Source organism: Sinocyclocheilus anshuiensis, unplaced genomic scaffold (assembly GCF_001515605.1).
Source record: "Sinocyclocheilus anshuiensis isolate Anshui unplaced genomic scaffold, SAMN03320099.WGS_v1.1 scaffold222, whole genome shotgun sequence".
NCBI classification, from domain to species: domain Eukaryota; kingdom Metazoa; phylum Chordata; class Actinopteri; order Cypriniformes; family Cyprinidae; genus Sinocyclocheilus; species Sinocyclocheilus anshuiensis.
In genome coordinates, this window is record NW_015542408.1 from 856,603 (window position 1) to 874,197 (window position 17,595).

General features: G+C 37.3%; 2 protein-coding genes and 1 long non-coding RNA gene across 4 annotated transcripts in view; 2 read left to right on the plus strand and 1 right to left on the minus strand.

The window, feature by feature from the left end:
* LOC107693129 (WD repeat and HMG-box DNA-binding protein 1-like) overlaps positions 1 to 15,792 on the plus strand; it is a 17,249-nt gene extending 1,457 nt beyond the window's left edge. The window contains exons 2-26 of one of the 2 annotated variants that reach the window (XM_016492394.1): positions 1,266 to 1,386; positions 1,517 to 1,628; positions 1,807 to 1,958; positions 3,182 to 3,293; positions 3,539 to 3,589; positions 4,025 to 4,120; positions 4,310 to 4,402; positions 4,614 to 4,720; positions 4,928 to 5,081; positions 6,956 to 7,160; positions 7,280 to 7,452; positions 7,560 to 7,744; positions 8,389 to 8,630; positions 9,738 to 9,875; positions 10,530 to 10,686; positions 10,791 to 10,905; positions 11,143 to 11,274; positions 11,526 to 11,725; positions 12,092 to 12,216; positions 12,642 to 12,698; positions 12,940 to 12,971; positions 13,087 to 13,254; positions 13,561 to 13,700; positions 14,367 to 14,502; positions 15,298 to 15,792. In XM_016492394.1, the coding sequence (XP_016347880.1) occupies positions 1,310 to 1,386; positions 1,517 to 1,628; positions 1,807 to 1,958; positions 3,182 to 3,293; positions 3,539 to 3,589; positions 4,025 to 4,120; positions 4,310 to 4,402; positions 4,614 to 4,720; positions 4,928 to 5,081; positions 6,956 to 7,160; positions 7,280 to 7,452; positions 7,560 to 7,744; positions 8,389 to 8,630; positions 9,738 to 9,875; positions 10,530 to 10,686; positions 10,791 to 10,905; positions 11,143 to 11,274; positions 11,526 to 11,725; positions 12,092 to 12,216; positions 12,642 to 12,698; positions 12,940 to 12,971; positions 13,087 to 13,254; positions 13,561 to 13,700; positions 14,367 to 14,502; positions 15,298 to 15,462 (3,324 nt within the window). In that variant the 5' untranslated portion in view covers positions 1,266 to 1,309 and the 3' untranslated portion in view covers positions 15,463 to 15,792. The remainder of the gene's footprint in view (positions 1 to 1,265; positions 1,387 to 1,516; positions 1,629 to 1,806; positions 1,959 to 3,181; positions 3,294 to 3,538; positions 3,590 to 4,024; positions 4,121 to 4,309; positions 4,403 to 4,613; positions 4,721 to 4,927; positions 5,082 to 6,955; positions 7,161 to 7,279; positions 7,453 to 7,559; positions 7,745 to 8,388; positions 8,631 to 9,737; positions 9,876 to 10,529; positions 10,687 to 10,790; positions 10,906 to 11,142; positions 11,275 to 11,525; positions 11,726 to 12,091; positions 12,217 to 12,641; positions 12,699 to 12,939; positions 12,972 to 13,086; positions 13,255 to 13,560; positions 13,701 to 14,366; positions 14,503 to 15,297) is intronic. The other variant, XM_016492395.1, reaches the window with a different exon arrangement.
* The window catches only part of LOC107693132 (uncharacterized), an 18,453-nt gene continuing 7,503 nt past the window's right edge, over positions 6,646 to 17,595 (minus strand). The window contains exons 2-3 of the long non-coding RNA XR_001634709.1: positions 14,330 to 14,335; positions 6,646 to 6,702 (exon numbers count right to left, since the gene is read on the minus strand). This is a non-coding gene — a long non-coding RNA (uncharacterized LOC107693132). The remainder of the gene's footprint in view (positions 6,703 to 14,329; positions 14,336 to 17,595) is intronic.
* The window catches only part of LOC107693131 (GTP cyclohydrolase 1-like), a 13,847-nt gene continuing 12,609 nt past the window's right edge, over positions 16,358 to 17,595 (plus strand). The window contains exon 1 of the mRNA XM_016492397.1: positions 16,358 to 16,830. Within this exon, the coding sequence (XP_016347883.1) occupies positions 16,485 to 16,830 (346 nt within the window). The 5' untranslated portion in view covers positions 16,358 to 16,484. The remainder of the gene's footprint in view (positions 16,831 to 17,595) is intronic.

The window sequence follows — 17,595 nt, forward strand, 5'->3', positions numbered from 1 at the left end:
AAATGGCTGCAATATAACAAAGAGTGAAAAATTTAAGGGGGTCTGAATACTTTCCGTACCCACTGTATATACATACATATATATGTATAAGATAATACAAGTAATTATACATATACTACAAGTATGTATATATATATATATATATATATATATATATAATACAAGTAGTTATACATTATTACAATTTATGGTATAACTGATAATTTTAACTACAGTCAAACCAAAATTTATTCAGACACCTTTCTTGGAATTAATTTCTCACATTATCACAGTTTATTAGCTATAATTTAGAAAATGGTAATAAAATATGACAAGAACTCAGAGTTGAACTGTGTCAGAACAAATTCATCTTGATAATGTCAGATAACTTTGATAGAAAGGTATGTAATGGATTACAATCAACCAAAACTTATTAAGCTGTTAAATTTAAGTACAAAATGAGATAATACCAATTTAGGTCAACCAATTACCAAGCAATGCTTCATATTGTTCAGTCTGTGGTGTAAAAAGGCCGCATTAGTAATTAAAGAAAAAACACTTAAAGGGGTCATATGATGCGATTTCAAGTTTTCCTTGCCTTTCGGGCTCTGTCTTTACAGTTATTTTGAAAGATGAAGCTTGCGATTATGGTAAGGGGCGTTACAATACCGAGTGCTTGCGGTGTTCGGCCAATCACAATGTACTGGGTCAGCTGGCCAATCAGAGCAGACTGCGCTTGTCGGAAGGAGGGACTTTGTAGAAAACGAAGCGTTTGAGAACCAAATACACCAAATAATGATCTTTAAAAAAGCATCATATGACCCCTTTAAGCAAAACGTCAGGTCAAAGTGTCTGAATAATTTTTAGTCCCAAATTTTTATCAATTTTACTGGTAGTGAAGAATTTTTGGGTATAATATGTCACAGTTTACTTTATTTTGCTATCCTCACTTACATAAATGAACTTAAGTGTCCTGCACCCTCTAGTAAAAAAAAAAAATCAAAACATTATATCTGGTGTCTGAATAATTTTTGGTTTGACTGTATATTTTATAGGTAACTTATTAATTATTTGAAAAAAATTAGTATAGTTATTATTTGAAGTATTAATTGAAATAATTATTTGAACTTGATACAGAGTATAGCAGGAGAAATTCATTTTAATGTATTCAAATTGGAAGGTGCATATTCCTGTATATTAAATAGTTAATTCCAAATATAAAACTATTTATGTAACATGTTTATATTTATAATTCTATAAATATTTCTTTTTACTAATTTTACCAGCAGACATTTTCTGTCCTGTTTCTGATTGTCCTCCTGAGAGCATCATGCCGTGTGAAAGGAAGCCCATGCGTTACGGTCACTCAGAAGGCCACACTGATGTCTGCTTTGATGATAAGGGAAAGTAAGTAACGTCTTTTGAGATCACTTGCGTACCTTTGATTTCAGACTTAACAACTGGGAAATAATAAGATGCCTGTAGTTGATGTTGACCATAATATGTATTGTTTCAAACACCTTATGATGTGTCCTAGGTGTATAGTGACCTGTGGGAGTGACGGTGATGTCCGCATATGGGAAAGTCTAGATGATGACGATCCCAAGTCCATAAATGTCGGGGAGAAGGTCTATTCTGTAGCATTGAAGGTAAGTTAACATTTGTTTGTGTGTGTGTTTTTTTTTACAGTCTATTATAATAATATAATCACATTAATAATGCTACAGTGAGTTTTTTTTCCAGTTAAACATATGAAAATGGCCAATTAAATCAGAATCCTGTTAATTTTACTGTTATTTAAATGTCAGTGTTTATTTTTCCCTACAGAATGGAAAGTTAGTTACAGCAGTTTCCAACAACACAGTTCAGATTCACACTTTCCCAGAGGGAGATCCAGATGGCATTCTCACTCGATTCACCACCAACGCAAACCACGTCACCTTCAACAGCAGCGGGTCAAGAGTGGCTGCAGGCTCAAGGTATGACTTGCTTTCAGTCCTTGTCCTCCTACATTTGTGTTGTAAAGCATGTGTATGTTTCAGGGTGACCATATATTATCCTCTATTTCTCAGACATATCCTGGCCGGGATTTCTAAATTGCCTAAAATGTCCAGGGTTTGAACAATTTTCCTATTGTTTTTTTATACGTGACCCTGGAGCACAAAACCAGTCATAAGAACAGATCAGGTCCCCCTCGAAAATGAGATGGAGCATCTCAAGGGGCTTTCCCTTTAATAAAACTCAAATTCAAATAAGTCGAACAGGTATATTTGTAGCAATAGCCAACAATACATTGTATGGGTCAAAATTATCGATTTTTCTTTTATGCCAAAAATCATTAGGATATTAAGTAAAGATCATGTTCCATGAAGGTATTTTGTAAATTTCCTACCGTAAATATATCAAAACTCAATTTTTGTTTAGTTATATGCATTGCTAAGAACTTAATTTGGACAACTTTGAAGGCGATTTTCTCAATATTTAGATTTTTTTTGCACCCTCATATTCCAGATTTTCAAATAGTTGTATCTCGGCCAAATATTGTCCTATCCTAACAAACCATACATCAATGGAAAGCTTATTTATTTAGCTTTCAGATGTATAAATCTCAATTTGAAAAAATTACCCTTATGACTGGTTTTGTGGTCCAGGGTCACATATTTGGTAGTTATGACTGAAAAGTCACAATACAACATGCATGGTTTTATATGAATATTTAGTTTATTAGTTACAATCAGTGTAAAAAAAAATCTCATGGATCATTAATATGTGTTAAATATAGTTTAATATTATAATTTAAAAGTATTGTTTAATACGCCCATCTCTGTGCTTTTGACCGACGTCAATGCGAAAACGAAGCCACTTCGATTGTTTTATGATTAGTTGTATTTGGCTAAATGGCCATTTTCTGGATATATGGATTGTTTTAAGCGGATGCATCATGGATGAAGGCAGCGAGCATGTCACAGCATTGATTGAGCAGTTTTATCCTGCTGCCGATGCTTGAATATTGATGCAGGCGGCACTGGCAGCTGAGCTCCAAACAGGTTATTTGATTTTTTTTTTTCCTGTAGAGGTCGGAAATGAGTTTTCATTTATTTCCCCACTTCAGATCAGAAAGATCTGCAGTGCCAATATGAGTCTCTGCTGGGCTGAAAATGGTGGAGAATGAAGGTGCTAATTTTGGCATTCTGTTTTCCAGTGACTTTATTGTGAAGATAGTGGAGGTGGTGGACAGCAGTCAGCAGAAGACCCTTCGTGGACATTACGCTCCCGTCCTCAGTGTGGCTCTTGACACTTCTGATGAGTTCCTTGTGAGTGTCATGGTTCCTTTTAATGGTCAGCTGTTATTTCTGAATGTGGCCGAATGAAGTTCATGAATTAGTTCACAGTTTCATATTTATTGCACACATTACCATTTACCATTTCTTGCATACATTATCATTTGCGGTCTAAGGTGTTTTTTAATTTTTAACAGCTGATGAGTATTTATCTATTAAATATTATGTTTTGGGTCATAATTAGTCATTTGTATAATGCTGATGTCACTTCCTGACAGGCTTCCTCCAGCTGTGATGGATCAGTTACTGTGTGGTCTATTGAGTCACAGGTATGAGGCTTCGTCAGTTGTTAATACAATGGAAAAACATGTACAATGGTGTCCAAAAGTCAGCGAGCACTAGAGAAAACGCTTCTTTATTGCATTCTTTATTTTTTATTACAAGTTATGCTTTCAGTATAATTGAAATTACGTATTTAAATCAACTGAATTCAAATTAGATTTTTAATTTCAGAATTTCGAAATGTTCAAAATTGATTTAAAAAAACAATTTTATTTAAATTAATTCCAAGAAAGAATCATAAAAACAAGGATACTAAAATTTTTGTTAATTTTATCTCAGATTTTTTTTGTTCTAAAATTTTAAATAATAAAAAAAAAAGTTTAAAATTGGATCCCACATGTTCAGTGTGATCTCAGACTTTTTCAACCCCCTCTGTATTTTAGATCTGATGTTAAGCTCATGAATCCTGTTGTGTGTTTTAGACTCAAGTAGCTCAATGGAAAATTCTCCAGAAGTCGAGTGATGTGAGCAATGCCAAGTCTCTCTGTAGGCTTGCATGGCAGCCTCATTCTGGAAAGGTATTGACAATTTCACGTTTTATATAAGGCCCATTCAGATTTCAAAATTCAGTTTACATTTTCAAGTTTTCTCTTTGGTTGCTTCCTGTGTAAGTGCTTTATGAGCACATATGTAACTCCCCTCACCAGTTTCTTACAACAGTCATGACATTTAAGATTAAGATTTTTATTTGATGTATATGCTTGTAGCTGCTTGCCGTACCGGTGGACTTGACCATTCAATTGTATGACAGAAACACATGGGCACATGTCAGCACGCTCTGTGATGACCTCATCACACAGGTCAGTAGAAAACAACAATGGAACAGTTAAGAGCAATATAATTAGAAAAAGGTCATTTATAGATTGTGGAAACCTTTATTAGCATTACAACTGTGTATTAACCTTTTGCTTACTGTATCAGGTGAGATAATGTGCTGAGTGGTTAAAGTTTTGCATTATATTGCAGTGCATTATGTTATGAGTAATTCTTGCCGAATCGTTCTCTTCCCAGGTTGTTAATGTTGTGGTCTGGTCGCCGTGTGGGAAGTTTCTGGCTGCAGGAACAGTTGGTGGAAACCTGTTGATTTGGGATGTAGAGGCCAAACTGTGTATCGAGAGGTTAAATTCACATCTTAAAATTATTGAAGATTTTGGTGTTGACAGAATGTGAATATTGTATTGTCATTATTGCTTTATACATAATATAACTGTACACAATATTGTGTGTTTTTACGGATGTTTCTAGAAAGGAAGTCATGCTACTAGGTATTTCAGACTATACAGTATGTGCAGTGATGTTGAAGATGTTGATCTTGTACATTACAGACAGAAACATGAGAAAGGGTTCACTGTGTGTGGTATGGCGTGGCATCCCTCAGGGGGCCGGATCGCTTACACTGACACCGAGGGCTGCCTCGGGCTCCTGGAAGGCGTGTTTTCCTCGTCGCCATCCTCTTCCTCTACTGTCCAAAGCACCAAGGTCAGTCATCCCTTCATGCTCTCGTCTTTTTCTTCTCGATCATACTGTGCCACAAATGGCATCACCAGTGCTATTCAAGTCATGATGGATGTATATGTATTAAGGCTGCATGATATATCGAAATATCGCAAATGTCAATATCGCAATATTGCAACGGCGTGCGATATCATTATCATTTTAATAATAGGCTACTTAAATCAAAACGTTGCAAAAGGTTAAAAACGCGTTACGTTAAAAAGAGTTAACAACTTTGCCGTCTCGTCTTGCTGTCTGACTCACACCTGAAGTCAGACACAGACAGACCGCGCACACACAGAGAGACGTGTTTCAGACCGAGTTGATTTGTCTTTCGCATCTCCTCCTTAGGTTTGAACAGACACATACACACAGAATTATGTCAATAGTACCCGTCTCAACGATCATTCTCGTAAACGCAGTCGGTTATGTTTTAAATGAATGTAAACAGCTGAGAAAGAAATTGGATGTGTATCATTATACTGGATCCGTGCAGTCGGATTTAAAGGGACAGCACCCTATAAATACCGGCTGCTGAATATGTCACTAATCTTAACAAAACAGCTATAACAAAGATTAATCTAAATTTAATTCATACAGTGAACACTCTGCAGTTTTTTAAATATTTTAAAATATCATTTAAATTGATTTTACACACTTTAAGCAATATCGTATCGCATATCGAATATCGCATTTTTTAACAAGGTATCGCATATCGCATTTTTCTTCAATATCGCACAGCCCTAATATGTATCTTTAGGTGACCTCTATGTGCCTGTGTCTGCTGCTTGATTATTATTGAAAATACTAACATCATTCTTTGTCTGTATATTTGTTAATAGTATTGTTAAGTATGAAAACACTAAATACTAGGGCTGGGCGATAAGGAAAAAAAATATATATTTTTTTTGCTTTTGTTTGTTTGTTTGACCAATTCTCGATTTGTACGGTTTTCTAGTCAACTTGAAAATGTAACTACAACATAATTCAAGTAACTTTTTCGTTATTAACCCTCTAGTTAAAGAAAATTCTATTCCAAGTGCACCACACATGAAGTTGTCAACGTGATGTAAATGTTAAACAAATCACTTGTTAAATATCTTTGCATGATGCATGAACTACAACTACATCTTGTACGCTTTCAGGCTCTATCTTACGCTCTCACTCTGCCCATGTAAATCTCACGCCAAATTGGCAATCCTGCTTGTGATATGAAACAAAGTCTCAGCTTTCAAATTTTGGAAGTTTTAATACGAAATTCAACCAATAAATACCGTTTTAGCGCACTTAATGTGGTGTAATTCATTGTAGCCAGAGCTCTCAGAAGTTCCAAACAAACCAGTGCTGGCAATACATTTGACTTTTTCAGTTAAATAAATGTCTTATTTTAGCTATATATTTATGGTCTTTCGCAGAGAGCACGTCACATGTAAGCGGTTAATCACGTGCGGTTGGATCATGCTTTTCTCTTTACTGTTATCATTGGCATTTTGTCAAAGTGTCTAATTATAACATTTGGTAATATTTCTAATTTATAAGAAATAAAATGGTGGCAAAACATTAAATTCGAATTAATCTATAAAATCGGAAAAATCGACCAGCCCTACTAAATACATATAGGTCTAATAATAATAATAATATATAATAATATTGAATTTTTACACCAGTTCATGTTCATTCAAATGGTTAGAAGTATTATAATGTCACATTTACATATTCATACTAAAACATGCATGAAGTTCTGTTTAGTTAAGCGTTATATAATGTCTGTTCATAGCAAATATTACTAGGGCTGCACGATTTGGGGAAAACTTTAATTGTGATTTTTTATTAATTTTTTTTCCTCTGATGACTTTTAGGCCACTGCAGCTAAAGAAAAAAATGACTATGATGACCTTTTTGATGAGGATGATGACCGGATGCTAGATGAGGGCATGAGTGACTCGCGGTCTCCGGTGAAGAAACCCGTCATGGAGGATGATGACGACGACGATGACCTCATGCCTGCCACGGGCAGACCACGGAACAGAGGGTCCTTCCTGGATGACGATGACAATTCTCAAGGTATGAGCGTCTCCGTAAAGCAAGTAGTGCAGGCAGTTACTTCAAGTCAAGGATATTATTAGTAGTGAAAGAGTGATTAAAACTCTTCAATTAATGGTCAGATGTTTGTGTCTCTCAAGATCCAGGCTCTGTAAAACTGAATGGAGTTCCAGAGGAGGATGGCAGCAGTGCTATTCTTCTTGCTGTGGGTCCTGCAGTGTCCCGTCCCGTATACGAGGGTCCCATGCCCACACAACCCCAAAGGGCTTTCCAGGCAGGATCCACCCCAGTGCACCTCATGCATCGCTTTATGGTGAGGAAGAACCATAGCTGTTGTTGATGCAGTAAATATTTGGAAATCTGGATGTGATTTGTTTAATTATGAGAAGGTCTTGTAAAGTTCCTTATGTTCTTTCTCAGGTGTGGAACTCTGTGGGTATCGTCCGTGGCTATAACGATGATCAGGACAACGCCATTGATGTGGAGTTTCACGATACTGCCATCCATCATGCCATGCACCTCACAAACACCCTGGGCCACACCATGGCTGATCTATCCCAGGAGGCCGTGCTGCTGGCCTGTGAGGGAACTGATGAGCTTGCCAGGTACAAGATCTTAGTTTTAATAATTGAGGTCATTTCTTTCGTTTCTTTAGTTTGGACATTTTTAGTGAATTTAGAGTTCATTTGTATTCAACAGGGCTGCTTTCATAGTATCTGCTTTCAGATTACCGTCAGCAGCAGCTGATGTGAACCTTGCTCTGTAGTCTCCCATTTGTCCTCAACCACTTGCTCTTGTTTATGAAGCAAATTTGCACTTTGCCTCCATTTTTATTTGCAGAACTACTAATCCAGTAGAAATCCGGCAGTAAATTATCTGCCTGTGAATTAAAAATTACAAAAGTAAAATTACAGTAGGTGTCATAGAAGTGGTATTTCAGATCATGAGGATTTTTGGACACTTGGAAATTTAATTCCAAATGGATTTTTGGAAATGTGTTGTTACATAATCATACCCTGAAATTTGTTGATTTGTATTCATGTAATTTTCCAATGAGCCAATTCCTTAAACATAATCAAAAAGATATTTACATGTAGAAAGAATATGAAAACTGACATATCAAAGATATAAATTAAAGAGCTCTTTAATCGACAACCAGAACTGAATAAGAGAATGTTCACTTATCTACATCTTTACTTTCCTTTTGTACATGTCTCTTTTTCACTATTTTCTCTCTCTCTCTCAACAGTAAGATCCAGTGTTTGCATTTCTCATGCTGGGACACTCATAAGGACTGGATAGTGGATCTTCCTAAAGGAGAGGATGTTTGTGCGTTGTGTTTGGGTCAGGGCTGGGCTGCAGTGGCCACAAGTGCTCTGATGGTCAGGCTGTTCTCTATTGGTGGAGTGCAGAAGGAGATCTTCAGCCTGCCTGGAGCTGTTGTATGCATGGCAGGACACGGAGAGCAGCTCCTCATCATGCATCACAGAGGTACTGATGCGTGCCACTCTACTTTCGGTACAAGCACTGGTTTCAACGCACGTGATTTGGTCGCAATTTTTTATATATATTTTTTGCTACAACATGGAATTAATCAATGCATCCTGATGAACTTTTTCATAGTTTATAGTTATATGGAAACGAAAGTGGTTAACATTCAACCCATTCTTTTTCATTAGTAGTATTATTTGTGATTTGAATTTTGTGAACGGGAGTTCCTCTTTTGCTGTGTTATAAGCCAGACTTTGGGTGCTTTCACTTTCGAATTCGCGATCTTGTCACGTTTTACAAGAAAAGATAATTGTCTGTTTTGCTTAAATACATCTACACACTTTTCACTTTAAGACAAACAAAAAATTGATTCATTGTTATTCTTGATTAAAGGGGTCATATGATATTGCTAAAAAGAACATTATTTTGTGTATTTGCTGTAATTAAATGTGTTTATGCGGTTTAAGGTTCAAAAAACACATTATTTTCCACATACTATACATTATTGTTTCTCCTCTATGCCCCGCCTTTCTGAAACACGTCGATTTTTACAAAGCTCATCGGTCTGAAAAGCGAGGTGTGCTCTCTGAGGAATCAAATAAAAATAAATAAATAAATAAAAGAGAGCCTTCACAGCGTAACGTGAGGTAAACAGCAAAGATAACAAGCTTTTCAAAATGAAAACAAAAAGAAAAGTAAAACTAAACTTGCTGTCGGTGACAGTGCTTGCATGTTTTTTTTTTCCCACAAGAATACCAACATGTTCACCTTCTCTGGTTTAAGAAGCGGTCTTTTACTTTACTTTAGCTTGAAAACCATCTATCGTTTCCTCCATTTTTCCCACGCGCACCTTCACACTCGTGCTGACGCGGTGAGTATAAACCAGGCTCTACACTCATAGTGCTGCGCAGTTCAAACGAGTAGTGCGGTTTTGTTATGCTTTCAGTTTCGTTTGCCGTTTGATGTTTCTTATATGCAATAGAAATGGCAGCGCTTATGAGTTGAATAACGCGGTGGTCACGCCAGTGCAACCGCACACAGAATTTAGTCGCACAGGCAGAAAAAATGGTCGTAGTCTGGAACCCTGTTTGTCATATGTGTCGTCAGGTACTGGGTTTGATGGAGATCAGGCCATTGGCGTACAGCTGCTCCAGCTTGGGAGCAAGAGAAGACAGGTCATACATGGAGAACCATTGCCTCTCTCACGGAAGTCCTACCTGGCATGGATGGGCTTCACTGCAGAGGGTGAGTCACAGTATTCTCTTCCTGTTCTTTGATAGTTAAGGAAATGGAAAAATGAACAAAACAGCCTGCAGAATTTTTTGTAATATTAACTTCAATTTCCTGATAGTTACACCATGCTATGTACACTACTGTTAAGAAGTTTAGGGTCAGTAAGTTTAATTTTTTTTTTTTTTTTTTAAAGCAGAGATGCATAAATTGATCAAAAGTTCCAGAAAAGCTATTTATAATGTTACAAAAGATTTCTATTTCAAATAAATGCTGTTCATAAAAATGTATTACAATTTCCACAAAAATGTTAAGCAGCACATCTGTTTTCAGCATTGATAATACTAAGAAATGTTTCTTGAGCACCAAATAAGCATATAAGAATGATTTTGGAAGAATAATGTGACACTGAAGACTATAGTAATGGCTGCTGAAAATTCAGCTTTGCCATCATAGGAATGAGTCATCAATGTATTGTTGCTATTGCTGCAAATATATCCGTGCTATTTAAGACTGGTTTTGTGGTCCAGGGTCTCATATGGCCTCAAAGCTAATAGACATGGACTAAAAGCCACAAACCTGTGATTTTTATGTTTTCTTTTTTTCTTCCTTTTTCTAGTTGATTAGTAAATGACAGATGAAGGCTTATAATAATAAAAAATTTTCCAGGAACCCCATGCTGTATTGACTCGGAGGGTGTTGTACGTATGCTGAACCGGACCCTGGGGAACACGTGGACTCCTGTCTGTAACACCAGAGACAGCTGCAAGAGCAAATCAGACCATTACTGGGTTGTTGGGGTTCATGAGAATCCACAGCAGCTCAGGTGCGTCTTTCTCCTTGCATTCATTTTCCTTGATTCACAAATGTCAAATCAATCCAAATTGAAATTTCCAAGCAGCCAATGAAACTCCTCATCCTCTCTCTCAGGTGTATCCCATGTAAAGGTTCACGTTTCCCACCCACCCTACCTCGCCCTGCTGTGGCCGTCCTGCCCTTTAACCTGCCTTATTGCCAGACCACCACAGAGAAAGGCCAAATGGAGGTATAAGATAAATTTGAAGAAATAGGTTCTCTTTTATTCCCTTGTGCTATTTTATTTTGTTTTATTCCATGTAGTATTATTGTTGCTGACGTACACTGAAAGTCAGATGTGTCCATCCCTATCTTGGCAGTCCATAGCTTTTCTGATTTGCTTTATCAAATGAGTTTTGTTTTGTTTGTTTGTTTTTTGTAACTGTGCAGCTGAATAAGACACTAACGCTCTGTTTATGTTTTATAGGAGCAATACTGGCGGTCCATGCTCTTTCATAACCACTATGGCTTTCTGTCATCCAGTGGTTATGAAATTGACAGCGAGGGTCAGTCTCAGGCTGAGAAAGAGCAGCAGGAACTGCTAATGAAGATGTTCGCTGTAAGTCATTCACGTGGCCAGAACAGGAAGTTAAAGACTGGTTAAATTCAGTTGCATATGCCTGGATCGAATTTCACTGTCTGATTTCTGTAAAACGATTCTGGAATGTCATAAATCAAAACTCCACTTTGATGAATGTGCATCATTTTCTGGCATAGCTGGCACATGTGATCAGATTAGTTTTTATTTGAACTGTCCTTCTACTCCTCTCATAATTTTGTATGCTGTTTGTTTTGTTTGTGTGGCGGCAGCTGTCGTGTAAACTGGAGCGAGAGTTCCGGTGCGTGGAGCTGGCTGAGATGATGACTCACAGCGTTGTGACGCTCGCCATCCGTTACGCGTCTCGTTCCAGACGCATGGCAGTGGCACAGAGACTCAGTGAACTCGCCCTGGAAAAGGCCAATCAGTTTCAAGAGGAGGAGCTGGAAGAAGAAGAGCCAGCCTATCAGAGGTTAGCATGGAATTCTGGGTAATATTAATATGTATTATTTTGATTAAAGTTCTTTCAGTGCCACTGCAGCTTCTTAAAAACAAGCTTCAGGCCTAGAAAAATCATAAAAACTCTTGTAGTTGTGTGTTTTAAATGTTATACATTTCAATAGTGAATACTTTTTTTTTTTTTGTAGTTCTGTTACGCTTTAAAATACATACACTGCATTGTGAGTGCAATGTCTTTGAAATAATTGTAAAAGTCCTTTTCAGAAATAACAATGGAAATTGATTGACCAGAAGTTGTGGGAATTCTGAATCAAATAAAAATAGTTGAAAATGTTAATGCCGATGTAGAGTATCATGTTTTGTTTCTGTATGTTTATAGAGGATCCCGTCAGATGAGCAGCAGACAAGCACAAGTAGAGAATGGCTGTGAGGAGGAGAAGGAGGAAGATTATCTACAAGAGGAGCAAATGGATGCAGAAGAGTCAACAGAGACCAGGAAGCAAAGTAAATATGCTAGTTTTTCTTCCATACTTGTATCTGAAATAGGGGTGTGCGATATATATCGTCTGCGATAATATCGTAATTGTTGTTTTAACGATGTGCGATTTGACATTATCGAGTATTTTGCAAAAACCATTCAAAACATCCCTACAGAGCGCACACATATAATTTTTTGTCAATATCGCACACCCCTAATCTGAAAATTACAGTATGTTCAAGTATATTAAACCACATGCTCTTTGCATATCAGTTATATATTGTTTGATCTTTAAAATAAAGTCTTTCTTTATTGACACTCCTATCTGTGCACATGGTTTCAGCACAAGTCTCAATTTCTGCAGTAGACATAGCTATAAGATTAAGAAATGAACTTTTTTAATTTAATTTGATTTTTACATTTTTTATATGAACATATTTTGACTATCCAGGTTTGAATCCATTAAAAAAAGGAGGAAAATCACCTGAAAGGCCTTCTCCTAAACCAGGTGAGTAGAATATAAAAATAGAATATAAAGTAAAAAAAAAAAAAGTAAAGGGGGAAAAAAAAGAATTTGGCAGTTGTTAATTTTTGATGATCAAATTGCAGCTTTGTTTTTTTCTACATTATTTCTTTAACTTCTTGTTCAAATTTATTTAATTTTTCAAATGACTTTTTGAGTGGCACAAATGGGCCTCCATTATATATGAGTGTCTGCTGACAATTAAAATTGTGCTTGTGTGTCACAGTGAGCAGAGAAGGACGTGTGAACCCTTTTAAGGTTAGAATTACACAATTTTTAATTACATTAAGCTCCTTTTAAGTTTTGTTTTTCAAAAATATTGGTAAGCATTTTTACTTTTACAATGTATAGCAATATATATTTAAATGTGCAGGTGTCCGGTGCAGGAAAGCCGTCAAGTTCATCAGCTGGTCAGCCCAGAACAACTAACGTTTTGGACAGCATGACAATGTCCAGCAGAAAACCCACACCTCTCGGCGGCACATCAAAACAGGGCAAAGCCCCAGTCCTGAAGCCCCTGGCACCCAAACCCAAGTCTAAGGTACAGTGTGTTGCTCAAATACAAATGTTCTCCAGCCCTGCAGGGTCACACACCCTGTCTGACCCCATAAAACTCACTCTCAGCTTTGCCTGCCAGGGATGACCTGGTTATCTAGGATCCTTTCCTCCAGAATGTTTAGTTCTGATGGTAAAACATTTGTTCAAGTGAAATGTCAGAGGTGTTTCTATTGGAATAAGCAACATTATGTTCTTTAGCCAATGTGCTAGACACAAAAATCTCATCTTGTACATAACAGATCTTTAGGTGTTTTGAGTCAGTGGTAATTTGCTAGGCCCTGTTTTTCAGACCCAGGCCACTCTGCTGCAGATGAGTGCCTCTAAAGGAAACAGTAAGAAACTGGAGGACAGTCAAACGGAAGCAGAGAAAGTGAAAGCAGCCCCTGCAGCTACACCTCCAGCATCAGTGGAGAATATTGAAAACAGAAAGTAAGAGAGAAAACTATCTTTAATTGTAATGAAGTAAGAACATCAAATCATTTAACTTTCAAAATGAAAGTATTTCATGTCAGCAGCCATCATACTAATTATATCAAATTTAGGGATGCACCATATATGTATGATTACTTTTTTATAGTCACCTTTACATATTAATATATGAGAGCAATACTGTAAAACTATTTTTCAAGGACAAAGGCTGTTAGTTAAGCTCTAGTTAGTGCCAGTCAAACATTTTATATGAAGTGAAATACAGGCATATACTATAAAATATAGGAAGATTTGCAGTCGGGCATAAATAAAGAGTGTTATTTGAATAAAAGAAATTGGCCATGATATAGTGTTCCAATATTAGTTTGTCACATCAATGCTGATAATATAATATTTTTTTGTGATTGATCGGTGTTTAATTTCAGTAGTTGTGCACATTTTATTTGTTTTTATTACATAGTGTATATATTTATTTCACTGTACCAGCAAAATAATTTAGTATTTTTAATGAATTATTTTTAAGAACCTGTGATAATGCTGAAAGGTCAATTAAATTAGATTTATAGTCAGTCATTATTTTATATAGTCATTGGCAGATGACTGATCATTCTTTTTAGAGGTTTGTTTACAGTCTTCTTGTCTGTAACTATAATTTACTTGCTTTAGGCCGAAAACTGGCTTTCAGCTGTGGCTTGAGGATAATAGGAAGAGCATTCTCGCTGACAATCCTGACTTTGAGGAAATGGATGTTATCAAGCAAGGCATGGGGCGTTTCCGCACTCTTTCAGCAGAGGAAAGACTGGTAAGACATTTCATTCTTATTGGAGCATGTGACATATTTAATCCACAATTGTTTACTAATTACTCAAGTAAAGTCTTCAGACTATTATTAAATCCAGGAAGGTTACCTAGGAATTTCTGTTTTCTTGCACGTGTATTGGTTATGTAACAGATTTCATTCATGCACTTGTTTTTTTTCCCCTTAGTTAAATTTCCTCTATTTTTAATATGCTCTTAAAGCTCTAAGCCAATTTATCCATGACAACACTGTTCATTAGCAAATATCCTCATGTTTTCTGATCTCCACTTACCTGTGTATGTGTGTGGGCTTTCCAAACACTCATGCTCTCCTGTATGAACAATCTGTTCGTGACCCCGCACCCACAGGGCCACTCAGTGCAAGGCAGAATGACTCTTCTCACACACTCCAGCCTGGAGGGGGAATGGTTAGGACGCCTGTTGCTCTGGAAACCCGGGCTGGGGGTGTGTGCCGCACTCATTGATCTTATGTTAATGACATGGGGGTGGCTTCAGGCGCTGAAAGAGTGCGATACAATGATGAATGGTGTGCAGTGTGAGGGGTGGGGGGAACGTGCAGAAAGGGCCCTGGTGCTTATATGTGAAATGGGTCCGATGACTCATCATGGTCATCTGTATATGTTCGCTGCTTTTGTTTATTTGAACTGTGAACAAATGTATCTGGGTTGGCGGCAGTGGTGGTCGGTCAATTCTAATGATAATATCAGGCTTATTTGACCATTTATTGCTTGTGTAATTTTGCATGAATGTACATAAATCCATCTTATCTTTCATTCAGAACTGGACAGAGAGAGCAAAGGGCAACTCTGACCCCAAGAAACGAAAGCGTGAAGATGAAGGACAAGTAAATGACCAAATGGAGTCGGATGAGGGCAGCGCCAAAAAGAAAAAGCCACTGGATACTTCGGCTAAACTTTCTGCGTTTGCATTTAACAAAGAATAGTACTTGACATAAATTAGTTTAATGCTTATGTAATTTTTACATTTTATTTGAATATTGATTGGGGGAAACATTTTTTAAGTTTTCTTTTTTTCCATTATTTACTGTAATTCTCTGACCTCTCCTTCTGGCTGCTCATTTGTGATCCACTCATTCTCCATAAATTTTCTCAAAGTTTGAGATCTTTTGAAAGCACTGCGTCTCTTCATTAGCATTTGAAATGAATGCAAGTCTCTTTAAGCAATTTGCAATATGGCAAGATGGTTAATAAAATGGTCTCTTATCATGCTTTGGATGGTTTGTACATATTTTTTGTGTGGTTTTGTACTGTATGTAAAACAAATAATCATAATAAAAGATAAAATACTGAATTTTGTGTCTTGTATGCCGTTTTATTTATTTTAAAGGTTATTTTGGCTAATTGGCCAGTTGAAAGTACACAATGTTGCTTGCACACCAGTGATGAAATGAAGGACGTCCTTCAAATGTGAAGTGAATGGTTTTCTGATGTTCATCCGAGGTCACTGAACTTTGATTTTGCAACCACTCAGACATGAAATGAAACTAATCTGGGCTGACCAGTTACCAGCTGTACAACCTCTTGGTTGCATGGTGCATTTCACTTCAGAAATACTGTTTTTATTTTTAAACATACGAACATCATCACCCAAAGGTCTAGTCAATCCCCTTAGGTGGTTTGATCAGGCCCAAGACGTCACTGTAATGTGAATAAGAGATCTCATCCTCTTACTAGAAACAGGTGGCCTGACGCAAGCACGTCTTTCGACCAATAGCAATCTGGCTCCGTGACGCGGATGCGCCCGGCGACCAATAGAAACGCGCACGGATTAGCCAATGTTTATAAAACCCCCGGCTGTCCCTGAGACTGAGCGCCGAGTTTGACAAGAGTATAATAGCCGTTGAACAACACTGAAGTTTGTCCGTTACACCTTAAACTGTGTTCAAAAAACACAGTAGCACCAAAACCGACTTTGAGGAACCCAAGCTGTCACTTTCAGGCAATCATGGAGCGCTTCAAACAGAAACAAATGAATCAAAATGAAAATGAAGCAGACTCCGCGATTAATGGACATTTTGACGGACGGGTGAAGATTCCCGGATGGAGCGCCGGTGGTGCCGCCGGGACCCCGAGCACCGCGCCGTCCTCCAGCGTGATGGAGAGCTGGCGGGAAGAACGCACTCGCAGTCTGGAAGACAATGAAATGAGCCTGCCGAGCATCGCCGCGGCTTACACCACTATTCTCAGGGGGCTCGGGGAAGATCCGCAGCGGCAGGGGCTCCTCAAAACTCCGTGGAGAGCCGCCACCGCCATGCAGTTCTTCACCAAGGGTTATCAGGAAAAAATCATCGGTGAGTTCGTTGCATAAATGTATGACAGCTGACAAGGCGTGTTTATTTATACGTTATATGTGTATTAAATGGATTTATTGCTATTACTAAATTACTATTACTAAATTATTTTTAACGTCATTAAGCTTTTCCCCCTCAAGTTAAGATATTCTGAAATGTCACGCTGTCTCTGGAAAACTCTCAAAGCGAAATTTTGACTTTCGAAACAAAGTAAGCGTGCTATAAATAAAACACGTGTTTTAAAGTTATCTTTTTGTTTTACAGCATTTTACCGTTTATGACACTTAAGGGGGCGTTCACAGAGATGTTTCTCGGTTCAAAAACAACTAGACAGCGCGAGAGCAAATGTGACAGAATGTAGAGTTGTAAAAGTTTTCATCCAAAAGTGGAAATTCTGTCATCATTTACTCATAAAAAAATAGTATGACTTTCTTCAGTGAAACTAGAGAGAGACATTGTGAAGAATGTCTTAGTGTGTCTTTTAATGACAACGAACGGTCACTGAAGATGTCAAGCATCTAAAAGGACGCAAAATCAAGTCAAGTCAAGTTGAGCTTTATTGTCATTCTGCTGCATGTGGGGACATACAGTGGAACGAAATGTCGTGCCTCACAGGACCACGGTGTTACATAAATACAGGCATACAACAATGAAGTAAAACAGTAAAAACCTATACAGTAAAGCAGTAAAAACCTATACACAACTAACCTACTGACTGATTTTGATTATAAATATACTATATATATATATATATAAATGTTTACC